Below are 25,462 nucleotides of genomic sequence, written 5' to 3'. Positions count from 1 at the left end.
TCAGCCTCCGAGTAGCTGGGACTACAGGCGCCCGCCACCACGCCCGGCTAGTTTTTTTTTTGTATTTTTAGTAGAGACGGGGTTTCACCATGTTAGCCAGGATGGTCTCGATCTCCTGACCTCGTGATCCACCCGCCTCGGCCTCCCAAAGTGCTGGGATTACAGGCTTGAGCCACCGCGCCCGGCCTATAAAATGTTAATAGCATTAAAGCTTGAGTCTTACATTGCATGTTTTTTGTTATGTATCCACTTGAGGAAACTACATTCTACAAAAAGTGGCATTTCCATTTTCTATTTATTATCTTTGATTGTTTTTCAAAGTTTGTATGCAGATTCTCCCCCAATTTTGTATGGTGGTTGGAATTTTGCTTTTATCTTCAACAGATACACTATCCAAACATTTTCAGTGAGAAACCCCTGTGTGTGTTTGTGTCATGCCATATGAATAAAAATTGCACTTCTAAGAAAAGCTTTTCAGGTTTGTGGGTTTCTTTTGGAAGGGTGGACTTCTAGTTCCCTCTGTCCGTTGATTATTTGTTAACTTGAAACAATCCAAGTTGATAATTTTTTCTTCTTTTAAAAATAATATACATGTGTAGTGGGAAATGTCAGCAAAAAGCTCCCTCTTTGATTTGCTGTCTATATCAGAGTTAACAGAAGCTTATTTTCTCAAAGTCATTATAGATTTTCTCGGAAGCTATACAATGTAAGTTCCAGTTCTGGCCGGGCGCGGTGGCTCACGCCTGTAATCCCAGCACTTTGGGAGGCTGAGGCGGGCGGATCACCTGAGGTTGGGAGTTTGATATCAGCCTGACCAACATGGAGAAACCCCGTCTCTACTGAAAATGCAAAATTAGCCGGGCATGGTGGCGCATGCTTGTAATCCCAGCTGCTTGGGAGGCTGAGGCAGGAGAATAGCTTGAACCCGGGAGGCGGAGGTTGCAGTGAGCTGAGATTGCGCCACTGCACTCCAGCCTGGGCAACAAGAGCGAAACTCCGTCTCAAAAAAAAATAAAGTTGCAGTTCTTTGCGGTAGGGGTTCTTGTTTGCCTCCTGTATCTGTCCATATTTGCTTTTAGAATGGTAGTATTACTTTTCTAGAAAGTAAAGTTAACATGGATTGATTTAATTTTTTAAAAATAGGACACCGTGGTTTCTTATGCCGATACTGGTGGAAAAATTTCCATTTGTTCGAAAATCAGAGAGAACACTGGTAAGAAATCTTTTCATTGAGAAAATCATGGAAAACTTGTTTGCATGGTTTCGTTTTAGATGATGTTAGGTCTTTTTCTTTCTGTTTTTTTTTTTTTTTTTTTTTTGAGACGGAGTCTTGCTGTGTTGCCCAAGCTGGAGTACAGTGGCGTCATCTTGGCTCATTGCAACCTCCGCCTCTCGGGTTCAAGCAATTCTCCTGCCTCAGCCTCCTGAGTAGCTGGGACTATAGGCGCCCACCACCATACCCAGCTAATTTTTGTATTTTTAGTAGAGGTGGGGTTTCACCATATTAGCCAGACTGGTCTCTAACTCTTGAGCTTGTGATCTGCCCGCCTTGGCCTCCCAAAGTGCTGGGATTAGTGAACCACTGTGCCCGGCCGATGTTATGTCTTTTTCTTTTAAAGGTTACTTTGTCTTCTAGACTTTGATGTCTAAGAATTTGACTCAGATTCCTTTCTTATTAAGCGGCTATTGGGGATTCCCAGTGCCTTTTTCTGTTATTACTATGTGCAAGTCAAGGTGTGAGTTCATTTCAGGAATATCTGTAGTGGCTTCATGCTTATACAAGAATTACTAGAAGATAATAGTTCTTGTATTACTAATTGTAAATATGCCTTATTTTAACCTGAAAGCAAAGCCTTCTGTAGAAGCATTGTGCTTAAGTTTTTGTACAACGTTCAGATCATCTGTGCAGTTTTTAATAATTAATAGTGATTGCCGTAGTATAAAACCAAATCTAGTAGCATACAAAAATAATTATGTGCCATGACCAAGTGCGATTGACGCTAGGTATGCAAGATTGAGGTTTTTTTTGTTTTTTTTTTTTTTTTCCAGGGAGGGGACAGTTTCTCTCTGTCACCCAGGCTGGAGTGTAGTGGTACCATCTCGGCTCGCTGCAGCCTCTGCCTCCCCAGGGTTCTAGCGACTCTCCCACCTCAGCCTCCCGAGTAAGTGGGACTACAGGAATGGGACACCACACCCCACTAATTTTTGTATTTTTGGTAGAGACGGGTTTTGCCACATTGGCCAGGCTGGTCTTGAACTCCTGACCTCAAGTGATCCACCCGTCTCCACCTTGCAGAGTGTTGGGATTAGAGACGTGAACCACCGTGACCGGCTGAGATTGATTTAGTACCTGAAAATAAATTAATAAAATATTTTATAGCAACAGAACAAAGGACAAAAACCACATAATCATCTCAGTAGATGCAGAAGTATGTGACAAAGGCCAATATCCTTTTATGACAAAAACAGAAGGAAATTTTCTCAACCTGATAAAGGGCATCTGAAAAACCCACAGCTAACATCATATTCAATGGTGAAAGACCAAAAGTTTTTTCTGAAGAATAAGAACAAAACAAGGGTGTCTGCTCTTGCTGCTTGTCTAGCCCAGGCAGTTAGACAAGAAAAAGAATTAAAGGCATCCAGATGGAGTGGAAGGCATAAACTCTTTTGCAAGGTGATTTTATATGTCATCCTAAGGAGTTCACACACACACAAGACATTTTAGAGAGAATAAATGAGTTCAGCATGGTTACGGGACAGAAGACCAACATACAGTAACCACTTGTCCAAGACAATTGAATAGGGGAGAATAGACTTCAACAAATGCTGCTGGCAGAAGTGGACATGAACATGCAAAAGAATGAAGCATATGGATATCCATGTACAAAAATGAACTCAAAATCAATAAAAGCCCTACATGAAGAGTAAAAACTATAAAACTCTTGAGAAGAAAATAGGGGTACATGTTGGATTAGGCAGTAATTTCCAGATTTGATGCCTGAGTACAAGTGACCAAAGAAAAAATACATCAATTGTACCTCAAAATTAAAAATTGTTATGCTTCATAGGACATTTTCAGGAAGATGAAAAGAATCCCCAAATAATGGGAGAAAATATTTCTTTTTTTTTTTTTTTTTTTTTTTGAGGCGGAGTCTTCACTCTGTCCCCCAGGCTGGAGTGCAGTGGCACCATCTCGGCTCACTGCAAGCTCCGCCTCCCGGGTTCGCGCCATTCTCCTGCCTCAGCCTCCCGAGTAGCTGGGACTACAGGCGCCGCCACCACGCCCGGCTAATTTTTTGTATTTTAGTAGAGACGGGGTTTCACCTTGTTAGCCAGGATGGTCTCGATCTCCTGACCTCGTGATCCGCCCGCCTCGGCCTCCCAAAGTGCAGGGATTACAGGCGTGAGCCACCGCGCCCGGCCAAGGGAGAAAATATTTCTAAATTTTATGTCTGGTAATGGACTTGTATATGTAAAGAACTCTTACAATTGAATAATAAAAGGGCAAATAGCCCAATTGAAATGGGCAAAGGATCTGAATAGGCATTTCTGCAAAAAAACACATGGAAAGAAGCTCAGCATCATTAGCCATCAGGGAAATGGTTTCACTGATGCCCACAAGGATGGCTATATTCAGGATGAGAAGACAGTAACAAGTGTTGACAAGGATGTGGGGAAATGGGAACATTGGAACTGTCATATGTTGCTGTGGGAATGTAAAATGGTGCAGCTGTTTTGAAAATAGCCTGGCATTTCTTAAAGGTTAAATGTAGAATTACCATGTGACCTAGCAGTTCCATTTCTGGGTTTATACCTGAGAGAAATGAAAATATATGTCCACAGAAAAACTTGTACATGGATGTTCATAGCAGCATCATTCATAATAGCATCAAGTAGAAGCAACTCAAATGTCTGTCAGCTGATGAACAGATGACAAAACGTGGTACAATGGAATATTAGCAATGAAAAGGAATGCTTTATATGTTACAACATGATTGGACCCTAAAAACATGCCAAAAGACTGTATTATATGATTCCATTTATATGAAAGGAATGGTTTACATGTTACAACATGATTGAACACTAAAAACATGTATTATATGACTCCATTTATAGGAAATGTCTCGAAGAGGCAGATTCATAGACTAGTGGTTGCCAAAGTCTTCATTTTTTAGGGATACACTACTAATGGATATGGGATTTCTTTTTAGAGTGATTAAAATGTTATAAAATTGCTGGCTGGGCACAGTGGCTTATGCCTATAATCACAGCACTTCGGAAGGCTGAAGTGGGAAGATCCAAGAGGTGAAGACCAGCCTGGGCAACATAGCGAGAACCTGTCTCTCTAAGAGGAAAAATTAACCAGATGTGGTGGTGTGCACCTGTAGTTCTAGCTACTAGGGAGGCTGAGGAGGAAGGATTGCTTATCCCGGGAATTCAGGGTTACAGTGAGCTATGATTGCACCACTGCACCCCAGGCTGAGAGAAGGCCAGACCCTGTCTCTAAAATAAAATGTTCTGAAATTGATTATGTTGATGGTCACATAACTCAATATATTAAAAACTTAAATTGTATACTTTAAGTTGGTGATTGTATGATTTATGAGTTTTATCAATACAGCTACTTAAAAACCTATAGTTGTGCAAATTAAAAACTTCATTTACTGAGGATAATTGAAATGATTATACCGAACATAATACATATGTAGAAACAGTACAGTTTTGTATTGCTGGATAGTCTGTTTTTTTCTGTTTAAATATTTGAAACTAAAAGATTTCAATTGTGTAATTGATGTTTCGCTTACATAATTGTGAAACATTTATTCTCTGTTGAAATGTTTTATCTTATGTTTTCTGCTTTAGGAATGTTACGTTCATAACTTACTAAGGATTAGTGTGTATTTTCCAACCTTGAGGCATGAAATTTTGGAGCTTATTATTGAAAAGCTACTCAAATTGGATGTAAGTATTGAGCAATCTATTTTTATTTTCATTTACTGACTTGAATTTGTTATAATCACAGTATGTGGAAACAATAGTCAGTGATAGAAAAGAATCCACTTGGCCTCCACTTGGCCAGGCGTGGTGGCTCACAGCTGTATTCCCAGCATTTTGGGAGGCCGAGGCAGGCAGATCACCTGAGGTTAGGAGTTCGAGACCAGCCTGGCCAACATAGTGAAACTCCATCTCTATAAAAATAAAAAAAAAATTAGCCAGGCATGATGGCGGGTGCCTGTAATCCCAGCTACTCAGGAGGCTGAGGTGGGAAAATTGGTTGAACCCGGGAGGCAGATCTTGCAGTGAGCCAAGACTGTACTGCTACACTCCAGCCTGGGTGACAAAGTGAGACTCCGTCTCAAAAGAAACCACTTGCGCCATTCTTTGCTTCCTTCCTTTAAATGTGTCTTGAACTCCATCTGTGTATGTGCTGGGAGTTGTAGACAGTTCCTTCTCATGATTGGAGAACAAGGCGTTAAATACATAGTTAGCCAAATGTAAAAGTATGGTTGTGGAAAATGCTATGAATGAAACATACATTATGAGTTAGAGAAACTGATAGAATCGCAGTGGGGTCAGGAAGGGATTCCTAAGGAAGTGATTTTTCTTGTTTGGCCTTTCTTAAGGGCAGATTATAATTATAAACAGCTAAAACTTTGTTTAAGGAAGCCCGCAGTAAGGTGCAGTGGGAATGAAAGAAAGTGGTGGATTCTAGTGACATTGTGAGGAAAGGTGAACTGGTCCTTGAGACTGGTTTGGAGTAGGGGAGGCAGATAGTAAGGGAAAGGAATCCTTCAGAGGTTGCTCCCTGTGGAGTCGAATCTTAGTGTTGCATTCATGGCAGGCAGAAATATCAAGAGGAGGCAGTTGAGAGAGGAGTTCCATCTTGGCCAGGTTCAGTTGCTGGTGGGCAGCCTACTAGAGAATACTCACTGGCAGTCGTGGCTGCAGGTGGGGACCTGAGCATAAACCTTTGGAAAGATACAGTTTAGGACAGGGGAGGAGAAGGGTGATCAGAAGTATGAGGAAAACCATGGGTCTGGATGCTCAGGAAGGATCTGCTGGAAGGAGGAGTTTGGTCAGCAGCATCAGATACTGCTGTCATTTTTTGGAAGGATGAAAAGTGCAACAGTCCTTGGATTTAGTGGTTAGAAGGTAGTCTTTATTGCTTTCTGGAGGACCATGTCAGTGAAGAGGCAGAAACTGCATTTCGAGAGGGGATGTGTGGATGGTGGGGAAGCAGAAGTAGGGCTGTAGTTGGTCGCTACAACCTTGGTGCAGGGTTGTGGTGGAAGGAGGGGACAGAGCAGGGCTAAGAGGCGTGGTTCAGGAGTGGGGAGATGTGAGCAGGTTTGTGGACTGAGGGAAGAGGAGCTTTGGTGGAGGAAAACATTGATGCTGTAGGGAAGCAGGAAGATGGAACGAGGTCTTAGAAGATCTAGAGCTTGGGCCCATTGGTGCAGTGTTCACTTGGAGTTGCACCTCTCTGGCCAACTGTATATGTACTCTTTATAGTGTTTCTCTGGTATATACTTAAAAGGAGCATTTTAGAATGTTTACAAAGAAGGTCAAGCATAGATAATAAAAAATGGCATGGTTTGAGTGGTATGTTAAGATATTTGAATGGTGATATACCAAAATAAATATTGAGTAATTCACATTTGGCTTGCAGTTTATCATTTTTCTGCTCAGTTGATTGATGATATGTTTATTACACAATGTGTCTGTGAGTGTCTTGTGCATAGAGATTTTATTAGCCCATTTTCATGCTGCTGATAAAGACACAGCTGAGCCTGGGAAGAAAAAGAGGTGTTTTATTTGTTTGTTTGTTTGTTTGAAACGGTGTCTTGCTCTGTTGCCCAGGCTGGAGTGCAATGGCGCGATCTCGGCTCACTGCATCCTCCACCTCTTGGGTTCAAACAATTCTCTTGCCTCAGCCTCCTGAGTAGCTGGGATTACAGGCGCATGCCACCGTGCCCGGCTGATTTTTTGTTTTTAGTAGAGATGGGATTTCACTGTGTTATCCAGGATGGTCTTGATCTCCTGACCTCATGATCCGCCCACCTCAGCCTCCCAAAGTGCTGGGATTACAGGCGTGAGCCACCGCACCTGGCTAAAAAAGAGGTTTAATTGGACTTACAGTTCCATATGGCTAGGGAGGCCTCAGAATCATGGCGGGAGGTGAAAGGCACTTCTTACATGGTGGCAGCAAGACAAAATGAGGGAGATGTAAAAGTGGAAACCCCTGATAAAACCATCAGATCTCATGAGACTTATTCACTATCACGAGAACAGTATGGAGGAAACCGACCCCATGATTCAAATTATGTCCCACCGGTCCCTCTCACAACGTGTGGGAATTATAGGAGTACAATTCAAGATGAGATTTGGGGCCGGGTGCAGTGGCTCACGCCTATAATCCCAGCACTTTGGGGAGCTGAGGCGTGTGGATCATCTGAGGTCAGGAGTTCGAGACCAGCCTGACTAACATGGAGAAACCCCATCTCTACTAAAAATACAAAATTAGCTGGGCACAGTGGCGCATGCCTGTAATCCCAGCTACTTGGGAGGCTGAGGCAGGAGAATCGCTTGGACCTGGGAGGCGGAGGTTGCAGTGAGCTGAGATCTTGCTGTTGCACTCCAGCCTGGGCAACAAGAGTGAAACTCTGCCTCAAAAAAAAAAAAAAAAAAGATGAAATTGTGGGGACACAGAGCCAGACCACATCAGAGCTAAAATAAATGCTGAATTTGTTGAGGCTACCTGGCATAGAGCATCATGTGATAGTTCTTGTCGATTTTATATAAGTATGTAGTAAAAGGGGCTTGGTTTATTATATTTAAATTCCTTCATGACCTAGGTCAATTTACAGGCTTGCCTCATAATTGTGTATTGTGTTGGAGTGCGATATAAGGCACTGATCTGGACACCTTGAACGTGTTTATATCAGATGAATTTCCATGCCAAAGTAACATAGTTGTATATTTAAAATCCTTTTATTCTTTTTTTTTCCCTTTGTTATAGGTGAATGCATCCCGGCAGGATATTGAAGACGCTGAAGAAACAGCAACTCAAACTTGTGGTGGGACAGATTCCACAGAAGGATTGTTTAATATGGTTAGCATTTTATTAATGAAGTCGACATGAGGTTTATCATAATCAAAGGGTGGAAACAGCTAGTGCTGCTTATCTTTGTTAAGACTTTAGATTGAAAGAATTAAAATAGTTTAGCAAACTTGAAAACGATTCTTTGTATGAATAATTTGCTGCCATGTCATTTAGCACTTAGCATAATTGGTTTATTTGCAAGGCTTTGAATTTGGGTTTGGTGAAGTACGTTTCCCTTTTGTTCTTATAACTTTAAGTGTTTGTTTTTGTAAGCCAGATGCTGTTTGTGAGGGCGTGGTTAGTAGAAAAGCACACCTGTTTAATTTCTACATTTTACCACTTGGACGCTTTATAGCATTACTTCTTTGGGTGGTATCTGAAGTTGGGTACAGTGGAAGGAGAGTCTGAGACAGGGATTCAGGTGCCCTTGGGACAGAGGGTGTCAGGGAGCAGAAGAGGTCAGGGGAGCTTCAGGGGTGGGTCTCACTTGGGAGGTCGCTACAGCCTGATTCCACCAGGCACTCTGGGGCGTGGATTGCTCTACAGAGTTAGGTCCCAGCTTGAGACCAAGGAGATGTCCTTTTCTGATGCCTTGTCCATCAGTCATTGGTTCTAGCGGGGAGGGGCTGGAAAGAGTGCAACGGTGGTCCTGGCTCCTTTCTGCTCAGGGCAGCTCTCTGGAGAAAGTAGGCAGCTGTGAGCTGGTGGCCACCAGTTCTCACAGCAGCGGGGAGGTGGATATCCCGACCTGGAAAAGGGGGCCTGGCACCAAAAGCACCCACTCTGGTGGGCACCAGGAGCAGAGGTAGGGGACATCTGTAAGGTTTGCATGGCTAGCGCTTATTGGGTCTTCTCAATGAGAATCAGAAGCTAGTGCTGAGTCTTGGCTTTTATTTTAAATTTCGCAGGTGGTTCTGATTCACATCCCTGAATGAGACCGCTGCCTGGAAAGGTGTCTGCATTTCTTTCTTTCTTTTCTTTTCTTTTCTTTTGTTAATTTTTAAAAAATTTTTTATTTTTTTGAGATGGAGTCTTGCTCTGTTGCCCAGGCTAGAGTGCAGTGGCACTTTCTCAGCTCACTGCAAGCTCTGCCTCTTGGTTCAAGCGATTGTCCTGCCTCAGCCTCCCGAGTAGCTGGGATTACAGGCACCTGCCAGCATGCCTGGCTAATTTTTGTATTTTTAGTAGAGACGGGGTTTCACCATCTTGGCCTGCTGGCCTTGAACTCCTGACCTCGTGATCCACCCGCCTCGGCCTCCCAAAGTGCTGGGATTAAGGCATGAGCCACTGCGCCCGGCCCTTTTTTTTTTTTTTTGATTTGAGACAGGATCTTGCTCTGTTGCCCCAGCTGGAGTGCAGTGTTGTGTGATCTTGGCCCATGCCAGCCTCGACCTCCTGGGCCCAAGTGATCTGCCCACCTCAGCCTCCCGAGTAGCTGGGACTACAGTACTGCCGCACCTGGCTACGTTTTTTTGTATTTTTGTAGAGACAGGTCTCACTATGTTGCCCAGGCTGGTCTCAAGCTCCTGAACTCAAGTGATCCTCCTACCTCAGCCTCCCAAAATTTTGGTAATCACAGGTATGAACCACTGTGCCTGGTCCATTTCTTTGTTTTACTTTTTTTTTTTTTTTTTTTTGTGGTAGGGTATGGAGTCTTGCTCTGTTACCCAGGCTGGAGTGCACGAACTTGGCTCACTGCAGCCTCTTCCACCTCCTGGTTCAAGCTATTCTCCTGCCTCTGCCTCCCGAGTGACTGGAATTATAGGCGTGCACCACCACGCCTGGCTAATTTTTGTATTTTCAGTAGAGACAGGGTTTCACCGTGTTAGGCAAGATGGTCTCGATCTCCTGACCTCGTGATCCGCCCACCTTGGCCTCCCAAAGTGCTGGGATTACAGGTGTGAGCCACTGTGCCCGGCCCACATTGAATTTTTTAATGTTAGTATTTACTTTTTGTCTTCAAAGGATGAAGATGAAGAAACTGAACATGACACAAAGGCTGGTCCTGCACAGCTCGACCAGATGGTGCATCCTGTAGCCGAGCGCCTGGACATCCTGATGTCTTTGGTTTTGTCCTACATGAAGGATGTCTGCTATGTAGATGGTAAATCACACTAGCTACTGTTTATTGAACACCTGCAGTGTACCTGGCTTTGTGCTGGGCATTTTCCATCCATTATCTCTAGTACTAATAAAAATCCTGTAAAAATATCTATTGAGTATGAGTTTAAGATGGTTTAAAGAGGTCAAGTTACTTGCCAGTCACATAGCTTGAAAATGGGACTGGGATTCCGGCTGAGTTATATTTGTCTTCCGTCTTTTCACTGATTGTTGTATTGAAAGATTATAGAGTTTGGCCAGTTTTAGATTAAATTACGCTCAGGTTGCTGAATGCATTTAAGAATGATGTAGAGGGCACTAATATATGGTGTTCTGTTACGTATTGAGTTTAGAGGGTCTTTGCCTGGCACCGTTGTTGTGCCAGTGTTAGTACTATATGTGCTTCTTGCCTTCATGGAACTTTAAAGGCTTTGCCATGCGAAAACAGAATTTTTTCCCATTCACACTGCTAAGATTTAAGATGAGCTCGGTGAGTCAGAATAATAGAACTGGAATCTGAATTAACTGCATTACTATTTTAATGGTCTTGCTGTTATGAAAATAATACATGTTGATTAGAGAAAATTTGGAAACTACAGGAAAGGATAAAAACAATTTAAATGGCCACATTTCTTCTATTCAGAGAACCGTTATGAGCATTTTGAAGTTTCACGTTTTTCCCTTTTCTGTTAGCGTGTGTATATGTAGTGAATTTTTTAGTGGGATTTGGGGGTCACACTAAACATGAATGTTTCATAATCTGCCCTTTACATGGATGCTGAAGGTGAACATTTTCTCATATCATTGCCCGTTTTAAAATAATTGTTATTGAATCCCAGCGCTTAGGCCAAGTGGGGAGGATCACCTGAGGCCAGGAGTTCAAGACTAACTAGCCTGGGCAACATAACAAGACCCCATCTCTAAAAAAAAAATTTAATAATGAATGTTATTGATCACATGGGTTTAACTGTCTCTTACTGTTTTCACCGTTATAAGTAATAGTCATAATGAACATCCTTGTGCCATTATATTCAGTTGTTTACTAGCAGTAAAATGATTGAATCAGAGGTCTTTTGCTACACGAATTGTAGAATTGCCCTTCAGAAGGGTTTGCATTTCTGACCTTGCCACAGTGTGTGAGGTGAGGACCTGCTTCCTTGCAGGTGTTAGATTATTATACTCAGAGGAAAATCTGTGCAAACTAAAAGTAGCATTTTGTTTTCATCATATTTTAATGGATAATGTCTTTCTTTTTTTTTTTTCTTTAATAGACACGGTCTTACTCTGTAACCCAGGCTGGAATGCAGTGGTGGCACAAACATGGCTTAGTGCAGCCTTGACCTCCTGGGCTCAAGCGGTTCATCTGCCTCAGCCTCCCATGTAGCTGGGATCACAGGCATGCCACCATAATTTTTTGATTTTTTTTTTTTTTTTTTTTTTTTTTTTTTTGAGACGGAGTCTCGCTCTGTCACCCAGGCTGGAGTGCAGTGGCCGGATCTCTGCTCACTGCAAGCTCCGCCTCCCGGGTTTACGCCATTCTCCTGGCTCAGCCTCCCAAGTAGCTGGGACTACAGGCGCTCGCCACCTCGCCCGGCTAGTTTTTTGTACTTTTTAGTAGAGACGGGGTTTCACCGTGTTAGCCAGGATGGTCTCGATCTCCTAACCTCGTGATCCGCCCGTCTCGGCCTCCCAAAGTGCTAGGATTACAGGCTTGAGCCACCGCGCCCGGCCAATTTTTTGATTTTTTGTAGAGACAGAGCCTCACTATGTTGCCCAGGCTGCCCTTGAACTCCTGGGCTCCCTCCCACTTTGGCCTGCCAAAGTGGTGGGATTGCAGGCAGGAGCCACTGTGCCTGGCTGGATAATGTTTTTTAATGGTGTTGTGTTCTTTATGAAAAATCTGGCAGATGAAACTTGAAAATATGCTTTTATAAAAACTGAGATGCCAAATTTTCTCCGTAGGTAAGGTTGATAACAGCAAAACAAAGGATCTGTATCGCGACCTGATAAACATCTTTGACAAACTCCTGTTGCCCACCCATGCCTCCTGCCATGTGCAGTTTTTCATGTTTTACCTCTGTAGTTTCAAATTGGTGAGTAAAAATGTGATTAACATTATCTTAGCTTATTTTGTTTTTGCCCGAAGTTTTTCCCTAAAAACTGGGGTGGATGGAGACCATGAAGTAAATAATTCTTTTCCTTGCGCTTACTTGCTAGTCTGCTTAATAAAATCGCATACTCTTTTCTTTTTTTGTTTTTTTCCTTTCTTTTTTGAGACACAGTCTTGCTCTGCTGCCCACTGCTGCAACCTCTGCCTCTTGGGCTCAGATGACTCTCAGGCCTTACCCTCTCGAGTAGCTGGGACCACAGGTTACCACACCTGGCTAATTTTTGTATTTTTAGTAGAGGCGGGATTTCGTCATGTTGGCCAGGCTGGTCTGGAACTCCTGACCGCAAGTGATCTGCCCGCCTCCTGCCCCCTAAAGCATTGGGATTACAAGTGTGAACCACTGTGCCTGGCCCACATTGCCTTCCCGTACACTTGGAGAGAAAACAGATTGCTTCCTGCCAGCCCAGCTAGGTGCTCCGAAAATGTCATCCTGCCTTTTGGTCACTAGGTGGTGCTCTTCCCTTAAGCCTTTATTAAAATCTCGTGGGGTAATTAACTGTATTTCCTTTATTCTTTCCAAGGTTTAAGTTGGAAAGAATAGCCCAAACCAATTTATTAATCTAGAATTTTAAAAACTTTAGGCTGTGGCTTTTTTTTTTTTTTTTTTTTGGTGGGGGAAAGAAGATAGAAAGCTTTTGCTTCTCTGCAGTGGTTTTGTGGCTTCCTAGAGGTCGGGAGAGTGTTGGTCATGGGAAAGGAGGTTGAATTCTGTCTGCCCACATGGGCGCGCCTAGCTTTAGAACGGCGCTATTTAGGAGAAGTTGGAAGTTACACCCTTTGGTGAGAAGCTGTGTCTGTTTTTTTCCATGATTGGCGGAATTACTGAAATACCAGCTGTACATGAGTCCGTGTTTCCATTCATGGTTGAGTTCAGTGTGTACAGAGACCAGAAGGGAGCTTTGCACTCACAGGAGTGCCCGTGTGGAGCTCCGTGGGATGCGGGTTATTGTTGATCACCAGTTCTGGCTGACATTGGAATCACTTGAAGAGCTTTTATAATATGCAGATTCCAAAGCCCTGTCACAAACCTATTGAATTTGTACCTCCCAGGTTGAATTTTGTTGTTGTTGTTTTTTATTTTGTTTTGTTTTGTTTTGAGACGGCGTCTCACTCTGTCACCCAGGCTGGAGTGCAGTGGCATGATCTTGGCTCACTGCAACCTCTGCCTCCTGGGTTCCAGTGATTATCCTGCCTCAGCCTCCCAAGTAGCTGGGATTGCAGGCACCTGCTACTATGCCTGGCTAATTTTTGTATTCTTACTAGAGACAGGGTTTCTCCATGTTGGCCAGGCTGGTCTCGAACTCCTGACCTCGGTGATCCACCCGCCTCGGCCTCCCACAGTGCTGGGATTACAGGTGTGAGCCACTGCGCCTGGCACCAGGTTGATTTTGATGCTTAGCTAGGTTTGGGATCCATTGAATTAACACCTGAGATGCCTTTTGTTTTTAATGTTATTCTCTCAACATGTTTAAAAAATGAAGACCATGACATACTAGAACTTTTTCCTACATTGGTGAAGTAAAAATCTTAGGATTTTGATAGCCAGATTATCTTAGGCATTAAAAAAGATCACACCGACACCCTCTCTTTTTATAGGGATTCGCAGAGGCATTTTTGGAACATCTCTGGAAAAAATTGCAGGATCCAAGTAATCCTGCCATCATCAGGCAGGCTGCTGGAAATTATATTGGAAGCTTTTTGGCAAGAGCTAAATTTATTCCTCTTATGTAAGTAGCCTAATTTTCCAAGTACTTTTTAATATCATGCTTTAAAAAGAGTTATAGCATTGTCTCAAGTCAGAAATATCTCCCTTTTTTGGGGTATGTTTTTAAAGTGAATAAAATTCCTACTCTGTGCAAGATGTTTATATTTCTAAGCAGTGATTTTAGAATAAAGTGTCTCCTTTTTTAGTATATAAAACCCCATATGTAAGGCTTTTGTCATCTCTTCTGTGTGGTTGCACTTAAAGATCCATTTGTTTTTGTGGATAGAGAACAGTGTTGTATACTGTTTTGATTCTTTTTGTAGGTTTATCATTTTTTCATTTGCGTTCCGAATCTATTGTATCTGTTAAAGCTGAAGAAAAACCCTTTTAAAGGTAATAGACCTATCTAGAAGGCCAGTTTCTTCCAGTGGCCCATGAAGATATCTTTGGACAAGGATGCTGTTGAAACCCTTCCCCAACCACAAAATTATTGACCATAGGACTTGACTAGGATGCATCAGGGAATACTGAAGTCCACCAGACTGTCTTTCTCTTGGGAGATGTTGGTGAACGTGTCCTGTTTGGCCAGTCACCCTAAGAGGGTGCCTTTGAGATGGTTAGGAGAACCTGCTTTCCATCCCTTGGGACGTCCTTAGGGGCTCACCTGTTCCTAGAAGGTCAGAGCTACTCTGCCTTGTAATTGGAAGCTTGTCTTCCTACGCACCCATCCATATCCTTCCTTTCTTTGCTTTTCCTCTGTGCCCATGGGTATTATTTAAAGAAACATATGAACTTAGCGTGGTTTGTAACGAAAGGCAGTTGTGTGTTTTTATGTTATTCTGGTTTTTTTATGAAATATAAAGTTGACTTGAATTTTTCTTTTCTCTAGTACTGTAAAATCGTGCCTAGATCTTTTGGTTAACTGGCTGCACATATACCTTAATAACCAGGATTCGGGAACAAAGGCATTCTGCGATGTTGCTCTCCATGGGCCATTTTACTCAGCCTGCCAAGCTGTGTTCTACACCTTTGTTTTTAGACACAAGCAGCTTTTGAGCGGAAACCTGAAAGAAGGTCAGTGTTGTGGGAGTGTGGGACTGGATTTTCCTTGTGTTCTTGTCACCCTTTAGAATGGTGATTCTTTGCTTTTTTGAGATTTTTATTAAAATCTCTGGATTCAGAAAACTGCATGTACACTCAAACTTTTAATAATCATTTCAACAGCTCATAGGCCCCTGCAAACCCCTTAAGATGGATTTGAGGTTAAGAAAGAGGTTTCTGCTTTTGAAGGTTTGAAATGTGAAGATGTCTGCAGAGGTGAGGCTGAGCCCTGGGCTATGCCAGCGCCCTGTACAAAGCTTCAGGTGGATGCACCTTCTCTTGGTTGTCCTTGTAACAGCCCAGTAAATGGCAGGTGTTCTCCCTTTACAGACAGCACCAAAGCACAGGGAAGTCATTTTCCCAAGATCACATGGTTATTGGCAGGATTAGAAAACCGAAGCCAGGTTCAGCTGAGCCTAAAGTTTGGGTTTATATAGATTAAACTCTGCCTGAAGCCTTGAGACTTAATTCACCACTGTTGCTTTGCTAATTTCTAATAGTTACTTATAATTCAAATCTGTCAGTTGAAACTTATTAGATTAGTGTATTTTAGTTGAAGAGAGTCTCCAAGAACAGTGTTTATAAGTCATTGTAAATTGTTCTGTTTATGAATAATTCACATGGTTTTGTGGGCCACTTCCTCTCAAGCGAGGTCCCTCAACCTCACACGATTGACATTTGGGTGCATCATCCTTCATTGTCGGGGGCTGTCCTCTGCACTGTAGGATGTTTAACAGCCTCTGCCTACTAGCTGCCAACAGCAGTCCCCGACCACCCCCAGTTGTGACAACTAAAACTATCTCCCAAAATTGCCATGTGTCCTCTGCAGCGGACATAGTCTCCTTGGGTTAACAGCCAGAGCTCTAAACTGAAAGTTGTACGTGTTGCATTATATATATTTACCTACATTCTACATGCTTCTAAAAAGATGTTGTATGAACTAGTCGGATGAGGTTTTATCACAAGGTAAGTAAATATCAGCTCTGCTTTTCTCCGTATAAATTAATGCCAGGAATCTGAATTGAAGATCCTGTTTTTGTAAGCTGTGACATCCCATTTAGGTAATTTTTATCAAAATATGCATCAAAGAAACTCCTAAGAAAATACACTTAAGTACAAGTTGGTCAGCTTGCCTCTTAAAATAAATGTGATGTCTTTCTTTTACTCATGTAGGAGAGAATTATATTCATTAAGAAAGTGGTTTCTGTCTAAATTTGCCTTCTGTTGAGGTAGAAGGCACATTTGGAGTTCTCTTGTTTGGAAAAAAAAAAACAAAAAAAACTACAAATGACTACTGTGTACCTGAAAACAGCGCTCAGCTTCACTAATGAGACGTGCAAGCTAGAATCAAATTGCTGTTTTGTTTTGTTGCCTGTCATGATCGTTAGCTGAAACCAAATCACAAGGTGTTTTTCCCCTCTGTATTAACTCAGCATATACTGAGCTTACAAACGTGTGAACTTCCAGTTGTCATGGAATCTTACAGCCTGCTACTTCCTGAGTTTTCTTTAGAGAAGCTGCCTTGGTGATCAATGAATGTGGTTAGCCTAGTGATACTCTTCTGGGCCATACACTGTGTGACTATCTGCATGGACCTTTATTTAAAGCATTTCTGCAAATAATTAAGTGTTTTTTTTTTTAATGTGTGATAATTTGTGCTATTAAAGATATCTTACACTTTTCACTTACATTTGTACCTCTAAAAAAATCTTTTTTTTTTTTTAACCAAAGGTTTGCGGTATCTTCAGAGTCTGAATTTTGAGCGGATAGTGATGAGCCAGCTAAATCCCCTGAAGGTTTGCCTGCCCTCGGTGGTTAACTTTTTTGCTGCAATCACAAAGTAAGTTATTTACACTTTCTTGATGGGAGTTATTTAAAATATTTTTATTTATGTTTATCTAGTATTATAAGAGTCTGTTAAATTTCTGTGAAATTAGTAACATTATAAAAGGCCAGGCGTGGTGGCTGACACCTATAATCTCAACATTTTGGGAGGCTGAGGTGGGAGGATTGCTTGAGGCCAGAAGTTAAAGACCAGCCTAAGCAACATCGTGAGACCCTGTCTCTACAAAACATTTTAAAAAATTAGCTGGGTGTGGTGGCCTGTGCCTGTAGTCCCCACTACTCAGGAAACTGAGGTAGGAGGATCACTTGATCCCAGGAGGTCAAGGATGCTGTGAGCCCTGATTATACCACTGCACTCCAGTCTGGGCTCCAGAGTGAGGCCCTGTCTCTTAAACAAAAACAACCCAGTCCTTGCAGGAAATATTGTAATACAGCTATTGTTTTTGTACTTTAATGGCATTGGAAATTGCTGCTACTTCTTATCCAAAGGGCATAATTCAGCAGAAGCCTAGGCACTTTGAAATAAGTAAGGCAGCCAGTAAGCTGAGAGGGGCAAAGCCATAGATGCTTATTAGAGTGGCTCCTGTAATAGTAACAGAAATAAACTGGACGTGAGGCAAATGTTGACCAGTAAGAGATTGGTTTAGAGAGTACTGTTCTCTCAGGTCTGGTAGCTATGGTTAATTCATAGCCTTTCCTCTGTGCCGGGCAGTTCTCAGCACTTTATGTAGAACTCATTTGATCCTCAACCCTCTAGGATGAAACCCTGTTTATCAATGGGGAGGTGGAGGTACAGAGAGCTGAAATCACTTAACCTGAAGTCATAGAGCTAGACTGGCGGCACAGATTTTAATGTAGTCTGGCTCCTTCGTAAGCTTTCACTAAGTTATTCTGCTTTATGGAGAAAACGAATTGGAGAATTGAATATTTAATGAGTATATTCAGGCCGGATCATAGCCTATAATCTTCAACAGGTAAGAGCCAGCAGCTTGCTGAGCTCCTTCAGCCTCTTTAGTTCTCCTTTGCTAGGCATCTGGTTCAAGGTAACCTCTCTTCTGAGATCTCAGTGATAGTAAAGGATTAGGAAAAGGCATCAAGAGACCGACAAGCAGCAGTGGTGAGTGGGTGGAGGCTTCAGCACGTTGGTTAAGATGGTGGGCAGCTCAAAGAGTGAGGACGGATGAAGAAAGCAGAGGCCGCTGCCCTAGTATATTCTCGGGGTGGGGACAGAGGACTGCATTTGTGAACCAGCTGGTCCAGGGGCTCTCAATTTGGGGTTGGCATGCGCATTAGAGGTACAGAGTGTGATGCCATGTGAGGCTGAGAGCAGGGGAATGAAATAAAGGTCTCTGCCTAGGTACAGATATTGTAAATAAAGGTGTGTACTGTTCTGCAGCTATTGCTTTTGCCTGCTTGATGGTTTTGAGATTGAACCATATTGCCACAAAGCTTTATTTTGATTTTAACTGCTGTGTTATGTTCTGGGAATCTTTTTTATTGAGTCTTTGTTGGGATTTCATTTGTTAGTTTTTGTGTTTTTTTTTTTTCCCGAGACAAGGTCTTGCTTTGTCACCCAGACTGGAGTGCAGTGGCGTGATCTTAGCTCACTACAAGCACCGCCTCCCAGGCTCATGCAGTTCTCATGCCTCAGCCTCCCGAGTAGCTGCGTCTACAGGCACCTGCCACCACATCCAGCTAATTTTTGTATTTTTAGTAGAGATGGGGTTTCACCATGTTGACCAGGCTGGTCTCAAACTCCTGAGCTCAAGTGAACTGCCTGCCTTAGCCTCCCAAAGTGCTGGGATTACAGGTGTGAGCCACTGTGCCCAGCTGGCTGTGTTCGTGTTTTAGTGCTCAGGAACATTCCTGTGTGTGTGTCCTTGTGTGTGGACACATGCTTCCTTGTCACACACCCAGAAGTGCGGTCAGCTGCAGGGTTGTAGGAGATGCAGATCTTCAACTTGACCTGATAGTGCAAACCACCCTCCAGTGTGGTTTTGCTGATGTGGCCTCCACCAGGAGGAGGGGTCAAGTGCCGTGAGCCTCGGCTAACAGGACAGAAATCGAAGTATGTGGCTTGAAGTTGCCATGGTGACCTGGGAACCTGAGGTGGAGAGTGACAGAAGCGAGATCTAAGTCCTCATCTTGGAGAAGCTGTCCAATAAATAATTTTTCAAGTTGCTCAATCATTTAGAGACAACTACCAGAAAAATTAAAAACGTAATTGTCTTTTTGATTTTATGCTTTCTTCTGTGCATTTAACTGTTCTCACTCTGCATGTCTAGCCTGTTTCTGAGGTCATGACTTAGTCAACCCCATGTCCCTCGTTCAGTAAAGGCTTATTTCTTCTTGGGGGCTTCTTCAGCAAGTCTCTTCACCAACCGCTATTTCCTCCGGAGTAACTCCTGAATCCCTTTTCCACCAACCCTCTACTTCTTTTGCAAACAGTAAAAATAAAGACACCTGTAGTTATGTAATCTAAGAGTTTTGCCTTGCAAACAGTTATTTTTAATGAGTAATATCTATTACTCAGTAAAATCTAAGCCCAGTTTTGCATTCTGAGTGATAGCCACATTTTCTTTCTCCGTAGCAAACTTGCAAATAGAAGACCCAGAGAACGGTACCCTAGAAGTGTTACTTTCTGCTTTATATTGTTATTTTCACTAGCACTTGTTATGTTCAGCGGTTTCTCTGTGGTGGGTACAGTTGTCACACGCAGCTCACATCTGCACAGTCACTCCAGCGTGTTAATGCCTCTGTTTGTGTTGTTTTTTTGTTCCACAGTAAGTATCAGCTCGTCTTCTGCTACACCATCATTGAGAGGAACAATCGCCAGATGCTGCCAGTCATTAGAAGTACAGCTGGAGGAGACTCGGTGCAGACCTGCACAAACCCACTGGACACCTTCTTCCCCTTTGATCCCTGTGTGCTGAAGAGGTAGGTACTTTAAACCTTGACGCTGGAGGAGGTGGATTTATACGTGATACACGTTTGCTCTTCCCAAGATTGGGATTTAGGGCTGTTCGCCAGAAGTGGCCCTTCCTTGCTGTTGATGAGCATCTCGTGGTCTCCCTGCGAATATTTCACAGGCCCAAAGTGGAGGATGCCTAGCAGGACTTGCCGAGTGGCGCAGGCACCCCAGAGTGGGTGGATCTTTGCCTCACTAGGAGCCAGATTGATACCAAGGGTTTTTGTTTTATTTTTTATTTTTCTTTAAACTGTTATTTAAACATATAAGGTTGTGGGGATAACAGTGCCAGGATAGGGGAGGGTGCTGTCTTTTCTTGCTGCATAATTTTCTGTCAAGTGCCTTGTTCCTTCCTCTAGAGACCATATCCCATTCTGTTGCACAGGATAAACAAAAAACAAACGATTGGCTGGGCACAATGGCTCACGCTTGTAATCCCAGCACTTTGGGAGGCTGAGGCGGGCAGATCACTTGAGGTCAGGAGTTCGAGAGCAGCCTAGCCAAGATGGTGAAACCCTGTCTCTACTAAAAATACAAAAATTAGTTGGGTGTGGTGGCAGGCGCCTGTAATCCCAGCTACTTGGGAGGCTGAGGCAGGAGAATCACTTGAACACGGGCGGTGGAGGTTACAGTGAGCTGAGATTGTGCCATTGCACTCCAGCCTAGGCGACAGAATGAGACTCTGTCTCAAAAAACAAAAACAAACAAAAAAAAAAAACCCACGATTTATGTAGATAAATTATTCTAGAAAACCAGTGGGCCAGCCTTAACTTGGCACTTGTATAAGGAAGCAGGATTTTTGCTTATTATGGTTTCTAAAATAACTAGCAGCATCATGACCATCTGGGATTGTCTGGTCCCTGAAGTCTTGGTTGACTGAAACCAGATTAGTTGTTTTTCCTAGACTTACTTTTCAGCAAATTACTACAGAAATATAAATAAGAGAGTTCCAGAATATTAGTTTCATTTTCATTTGGATATACTACATATAACTGACTTGTCAGTCTTTGTAAAGTTTAGAAAAAATTTCACTTGAAAATGGAAAGATGAAAAACGGTAGTTCAATACTCCATTGGCGTCAGTGAATGAACTCTTATACAGAAAGAGCCACATTAGTTACAGCATTTACATAGAGGGTTTTTTTTTGTTTTGTTTTGTTTTTTTGAGATGGAGTCTTGCTCTGTTGCCCAGGCTAGAGTGCAGTGTCTTGATCTCGGCTCACTGCAAGCTCCGCCTCCCAGGTTCATGCCATTCTGCCTCAGCCTCCCGAGTAGCTGGGACTACAGGCGCCCGCCACCATGCCTGGCTAATTTTTTGTATTTTTAGTAGAGATGGGGTTTCACCGTGTTAGCCAGGATGGTCTCGATCTGCTGACCTCGTGATCCACCTGCCTCGGCCTCCCAAAGTGCTGGGATTACGGGCGTGAGCCACCGCGCCTGGTAATAATTTAATGTAATTATTTGAGCTGTAGTTTTCACTTCTTGGTTTTGGGTAGTAGGTCTTGTGAGAAAAGATCCAAACTAGTTTTGACTTCTGCTGAAGTATTTAACTTGACTTTGAAATGTGATCTTTGTTGACAGGTCAAAGAAATTCATTGATCCTATTTATCAGATATGGGAAGACATGAGTGCTGAAGAGCTACAGGAATTCAAGAAACCCATGAAAAAGGTCAGTTTGTGATTTATTGAGCACACTCTCTCGGAATCTCCTTTCTGGTTTCAGGTCATAGTGAGATAGTAAGCGGCAAGTCGCTCATGCGTGTAATTCCCGCACTTTAGGGGGTCAAGGCCAGAGGATTGCTTGAGACCAGCCTGGGCAACACAGTGACACCCTGTTTCTACAAAAAAAATTTAAATTAGCTGGGTGTGGTGGTGCACACCTGTAGTCCCAGCTCCTCTGGAGGCTGAGGTGAGAGGTCAAGGCTGCAGTGAGCTGTAAATGCGGCTCGGCACTCCAGCCTGGGTGACAGAGCAAGACCCTGTTTTCTTTTAAAAAGCACACTGAAACCGTGTCTTACTCCTTCTGCCTTTATAAATTCCAAACCCAGGTTTTGTTGTTATGTAGAGTCAGTCTGTGGCTTTTTTTGATAAATTGCTTAAACGGGATACCTCACATACTGACATGTGAGAAGCAAAGGTTGATTACAAATTAGCTGACCAAATTTAGATCTTTGCTACTTGCGCATGCTCACCAAGTAACAATCTCCAGTTGACCCATGTTAAAATTGCCCCAGCAGTTTCCATTGGTTTTATAGATCTTCATGGATGGGTGGCGAAAATGCAGGTTGCAACATACCCTCCAGGTCACATGAGGCGGAGCTGAGACAGTTACAGTTAGAGAGGAAAGTTAGAATCCAGTGATGAAGAATTTTGCTGCTCTGTTGCTTGGGAGCACATTTGTTTTTGCGTTAAAAGCAGCTTCAAGATGGCTTTTTTGTTGTTTTTAATAAGGAACCATTGGAAAGGTCATTTCATCTTTTTCTTTATGTTTTGCGTTTGTTGAGGGGCGTGTAATTCATTCACATTGTGTTAGGTACGAGAGCTCTAACACTGGGCAAGAATGACTCGTCATGTTTCCTGTCCCCATTGAGCTTCAAATCTGTTTGCAAGTCAGACTTTAAACAAATGATTACAACATATGATGAGCAGGTATGTGGGTATGTTGGTAAGAAGGAAGTGCTTCTCAGAGGGAGCTTTGTTCTGTTGGGTTTTGTTTGTTTTTTTAGAGACATGGTCCCGCTATGTTGCCCAGGCTGGATTCGGCACTCTTGAACTGAAGCAGTCCTCCCACCTCAGCCTCCTGAGTAGCTGGGGCTACAGGCGTGTGCCACTACACTGGCTTTCTTTTGAAATTAAGATACTTTCTTCACCATCTTTACAGACGTAACACCTTCCTAAGGAAGGAATTGTTGAAAGCTTTTCAGTCAGCACTGATCTTACTGATGATTTCTGATGTTTCTACAGGAGATAGTGGAAGATGAAGATGATGACTTTCTGAAAGGTGAAGTGCCCCAGAATGATACCGTGATTGGGATCACACCGAGCTCCTTCGATGCACATTTCCGAAGTCCTTCAAGTAGTGTGGGCTCCCCAGCCATGTTGTACATGCAACCCAGTCCCCTCTGACCACAGAGATTTGTGACTGAGATGTGACATTTGGGATTCCCCATCACCCATCATGCCCTCAGCACCCAGCTCGTGCCATTGGGCATTGATGGCATTGAACTAGAACGAGTGCCTACCTCGGCTGTGGCACTGCCAGGTTAGACGGAGTCAGGCATCTGAAGACTAGGTGGGTTTTTTTTTGTTCCCCTTACAGACAAAATGAAAAGACTGACTGTCATGTGCAATATTTTACAGTGGGGTTGATGATACATTTGGAAGGATTTGCTTGTTTAATATGTACATTTTTTGTGTTAACAGCTTTTTGACACAGTTACCGGGTAATTTCTAATATAGGCAGCAGACTGTTTTCACGGGTCGCTGTTCTGACATGGGTTTTGTCAGGTCCGTGGTCCTGGGATTTTGCTGATCAGCTTTCAGTGAAGAATCCTCTAGGATAAAACTCCTATTTAAAGACTTTAACTAGAAAGTGTTTATTTTGGCTACATTGTTCACCTTCTGCTGTATTGGCATTTGTCTGTTGAGATTTCAAGGGAGTGTAGAGAAGATAGAAGGAAAGCCGAGAGCTGGCGCGACGTGGTCTGAGACACAGCGTTGGAGCTGGCACTGTAGGAGATCCAGGGACTTCAGAGACCAATAAAAGCCCATAGGGAAGAGAGAGAAGATTTAGGGAAACAGAATCAGACGTGTAATATCCTTGGCACAGCGAAAAAATGGATTTAAAAGACAAAAAATGGAGGTCCAGGTAGATGTAATTCACATGGACTGAAAGTGAGCCTGGGCTTGTGTAAAACACACGAGATTGTATTTGACCCCTTGGCTCTCAAGCGTCCCGTTAGATCTAGAAATGCTCCTTGGTAGCCATTAGATCGAGTCGGTTTTGATCTGCATCAGTTGGTTATTGAGATTTCTTTGTTCAAACAGGAACATTTGTTTAGATTATTTGGTGTTACGGTTTTGCTCACAACAGTAGGTGGAAGTTCCTAGTGCGGTGTTCATCTGATGGCTGTGCGTATCGTAGATTCGGCCTGGTGAAATCCTTCTCAAAGCCTCTTTTTGTATTTTTATGACTAAACAGAGGAAGTCTTCAGAAGACCTCGCTTTATAACAAATTTGTGCAAAACACTGCTAGAGTCATTTTGAAGCTCAAGTATTTTCACTTTGTTTCTTACATGTGTATTTTTGTTTACTGGTGAAAATGGCCATCTTTAAGCATATTTATTTTCTGCCACTTCTATTTATTTAAAGGCAAGCAATATTTTCTTGATCATATTTTGTAATGAAATACTTCCTGTTTCCCAGGGCTTTGTATGTACTTGTATAATTACATTGAGGGAAATGTAGAGTTTGAATTTCAGTCTGTAAATACTTTTTTGGAAAATAGAAATTTTTATTGCTTTAAAGTTTTGGATATGGGTGGTTTTCTTTTCGGGTCTTGGTAGAAAGTCATTTGAGAACGTTAAGGTTCTCTTTTTAACTGCTGGTAAAATGTGGATTTTTGTATGTTAGATAAAATGAGTAAATGAAATTCCCCAGAAATTAATAGTAAGTGGGGTCTTTGTGGGTTGGGAAGTAGTTTTAATGTAGAAAGACATTTACAAATAAGTCTGTTTAATTTCAAAGGAGTTTGTGAAAAAAAATCCATGGTGAAAATAAAACAATGACATGGTTAATCTGGAACTTCCATTCTTATACCAATAAAAGGAGGTACCTCAATACATGTTCTTTCAATTGCTGTGTTTTGTGTTTTTTTTTAATTTAATGTATGAAAGCATTTTGCAGTGGAAAACTCCTGAGACAATGCTGTTGAAGAGGGAGAAATTGTGCTGGTGTGGCAGGGAGCTCGATGAACTTCACTGGATGCCGGGCTGAGGATGGCTTCCATGTGCACCATATGAAGTATCCGCGACTCTCCCTAATCACACCCAGCCAAGAGTGATTGAGGCTTAAGCAGGTCCAAGGGAAGGAGACACTTCTTGCAAAAAGTTACAGGCTTTTGAAGGGACATCTATGGGGAAAAATACTGTAAAATCTCCTTATAAGTTACATGCCAACAATGGGAATTTTCCCTTTCACTGAAAAGCAAGCTGTCAGTTGTAGGCGTCTCCAGGGTCTGTCCTTTTGTCTGTGTGCTCTGGTTTGGTCTTCCTTGATGAGAAGTGGCTGAATTTTTACAAGTCAACTTACCGATTGCCACGGGCTTCCTTTCCTAACCAGCTGTTTGACCTTGAGCAAGTTACCTAACCTCTCTGAGCGCTAATTAAACTGTAAAATGGGAATAAGATACTAGTGTAAGGCTTTAATAATTCGATTCATGTGCAATTTAATGGCCGTTGTTTTCTTGTAA

At 42.6% G+C, this 25,462-nt stretch overlaps 1 protein-coding gene across 3 annotated transcripts in view; it reads left to right on the top strand.

The window, feature by feature from the left end:
• RRN3 (RRN3 homolog, RNA polymerase I transcription factor) overlaps positions 1–24,846 on the top strand; it is a 38,255-nt gene extending 13,409 nt beyond the window's left edge. For 2 of the 3 annotated variants that reach the window (XM_025369403.1, XM_025369404.1), the window contains 11 exons: positions 1,144–1,213; positions 4,864–4,962; positions 8,021–8,113; positions 10,070–10,208; positions 12,167–12,297; positions 13,971–14,101; positions 14,969–15,153; positions 16,912–17,020; positions 19,810–19,962; positions 21,574–21,661; positions 22,957–24,846. In XM_025369403.1, the coding sequence (XP_025225188.1) occupies positions 1,144–1,213; positions 4,864–4,962; positions 8,021–8,113; positions 10,070–10,208; positions 12,167–12,297; positions 13,971–14,101; positions 14,969–15,153; positions 16,912–17,020; positions 19,810–19,962; positions 21,574–21,661; positions 22,957–23,118 (1,360 nt within the window). In that variant the 3' untranslated portion in view covers positions 23,119–24,846. The remainder of the gene's footprint in view (positions 1–1,143; positions 1,214–4,863; positions 4,963–8,020; positions 8,114–10,069; positions 10,209–12,166; positions 12,298–13,970; positions 14,102–14,968; positions 15,154–16,911; positions 17,021–19,809; positions 19,963–21,573; positions 21,662–22,956) is intronic. The other variant, XM_025369405.1, reaches the window with a different exon arrangement.
• Positions 24,847–25,462: the final 616 nt, after the last annotated feature.

Source organism: Theropithecus gelada, chromosome 20, assembly GCF_003255815.1.
Source record: "Theropithecus gelada isolate Dixy chromosome 20, Tgel_1.0, whole genome shotgun sequence".
Classification (NCBI taxonomy): domain Eukaryota; kingdom Metazoa; phylum Chordata; class Mammalia; order Primates; family Cercopithecidae; genus Theropithecus; species Theropithecus gelada.
Note: the sequence above shows the minus strand (reverse complement) of the source record. Positions and strands in the feature narration are given on the sequence as shown.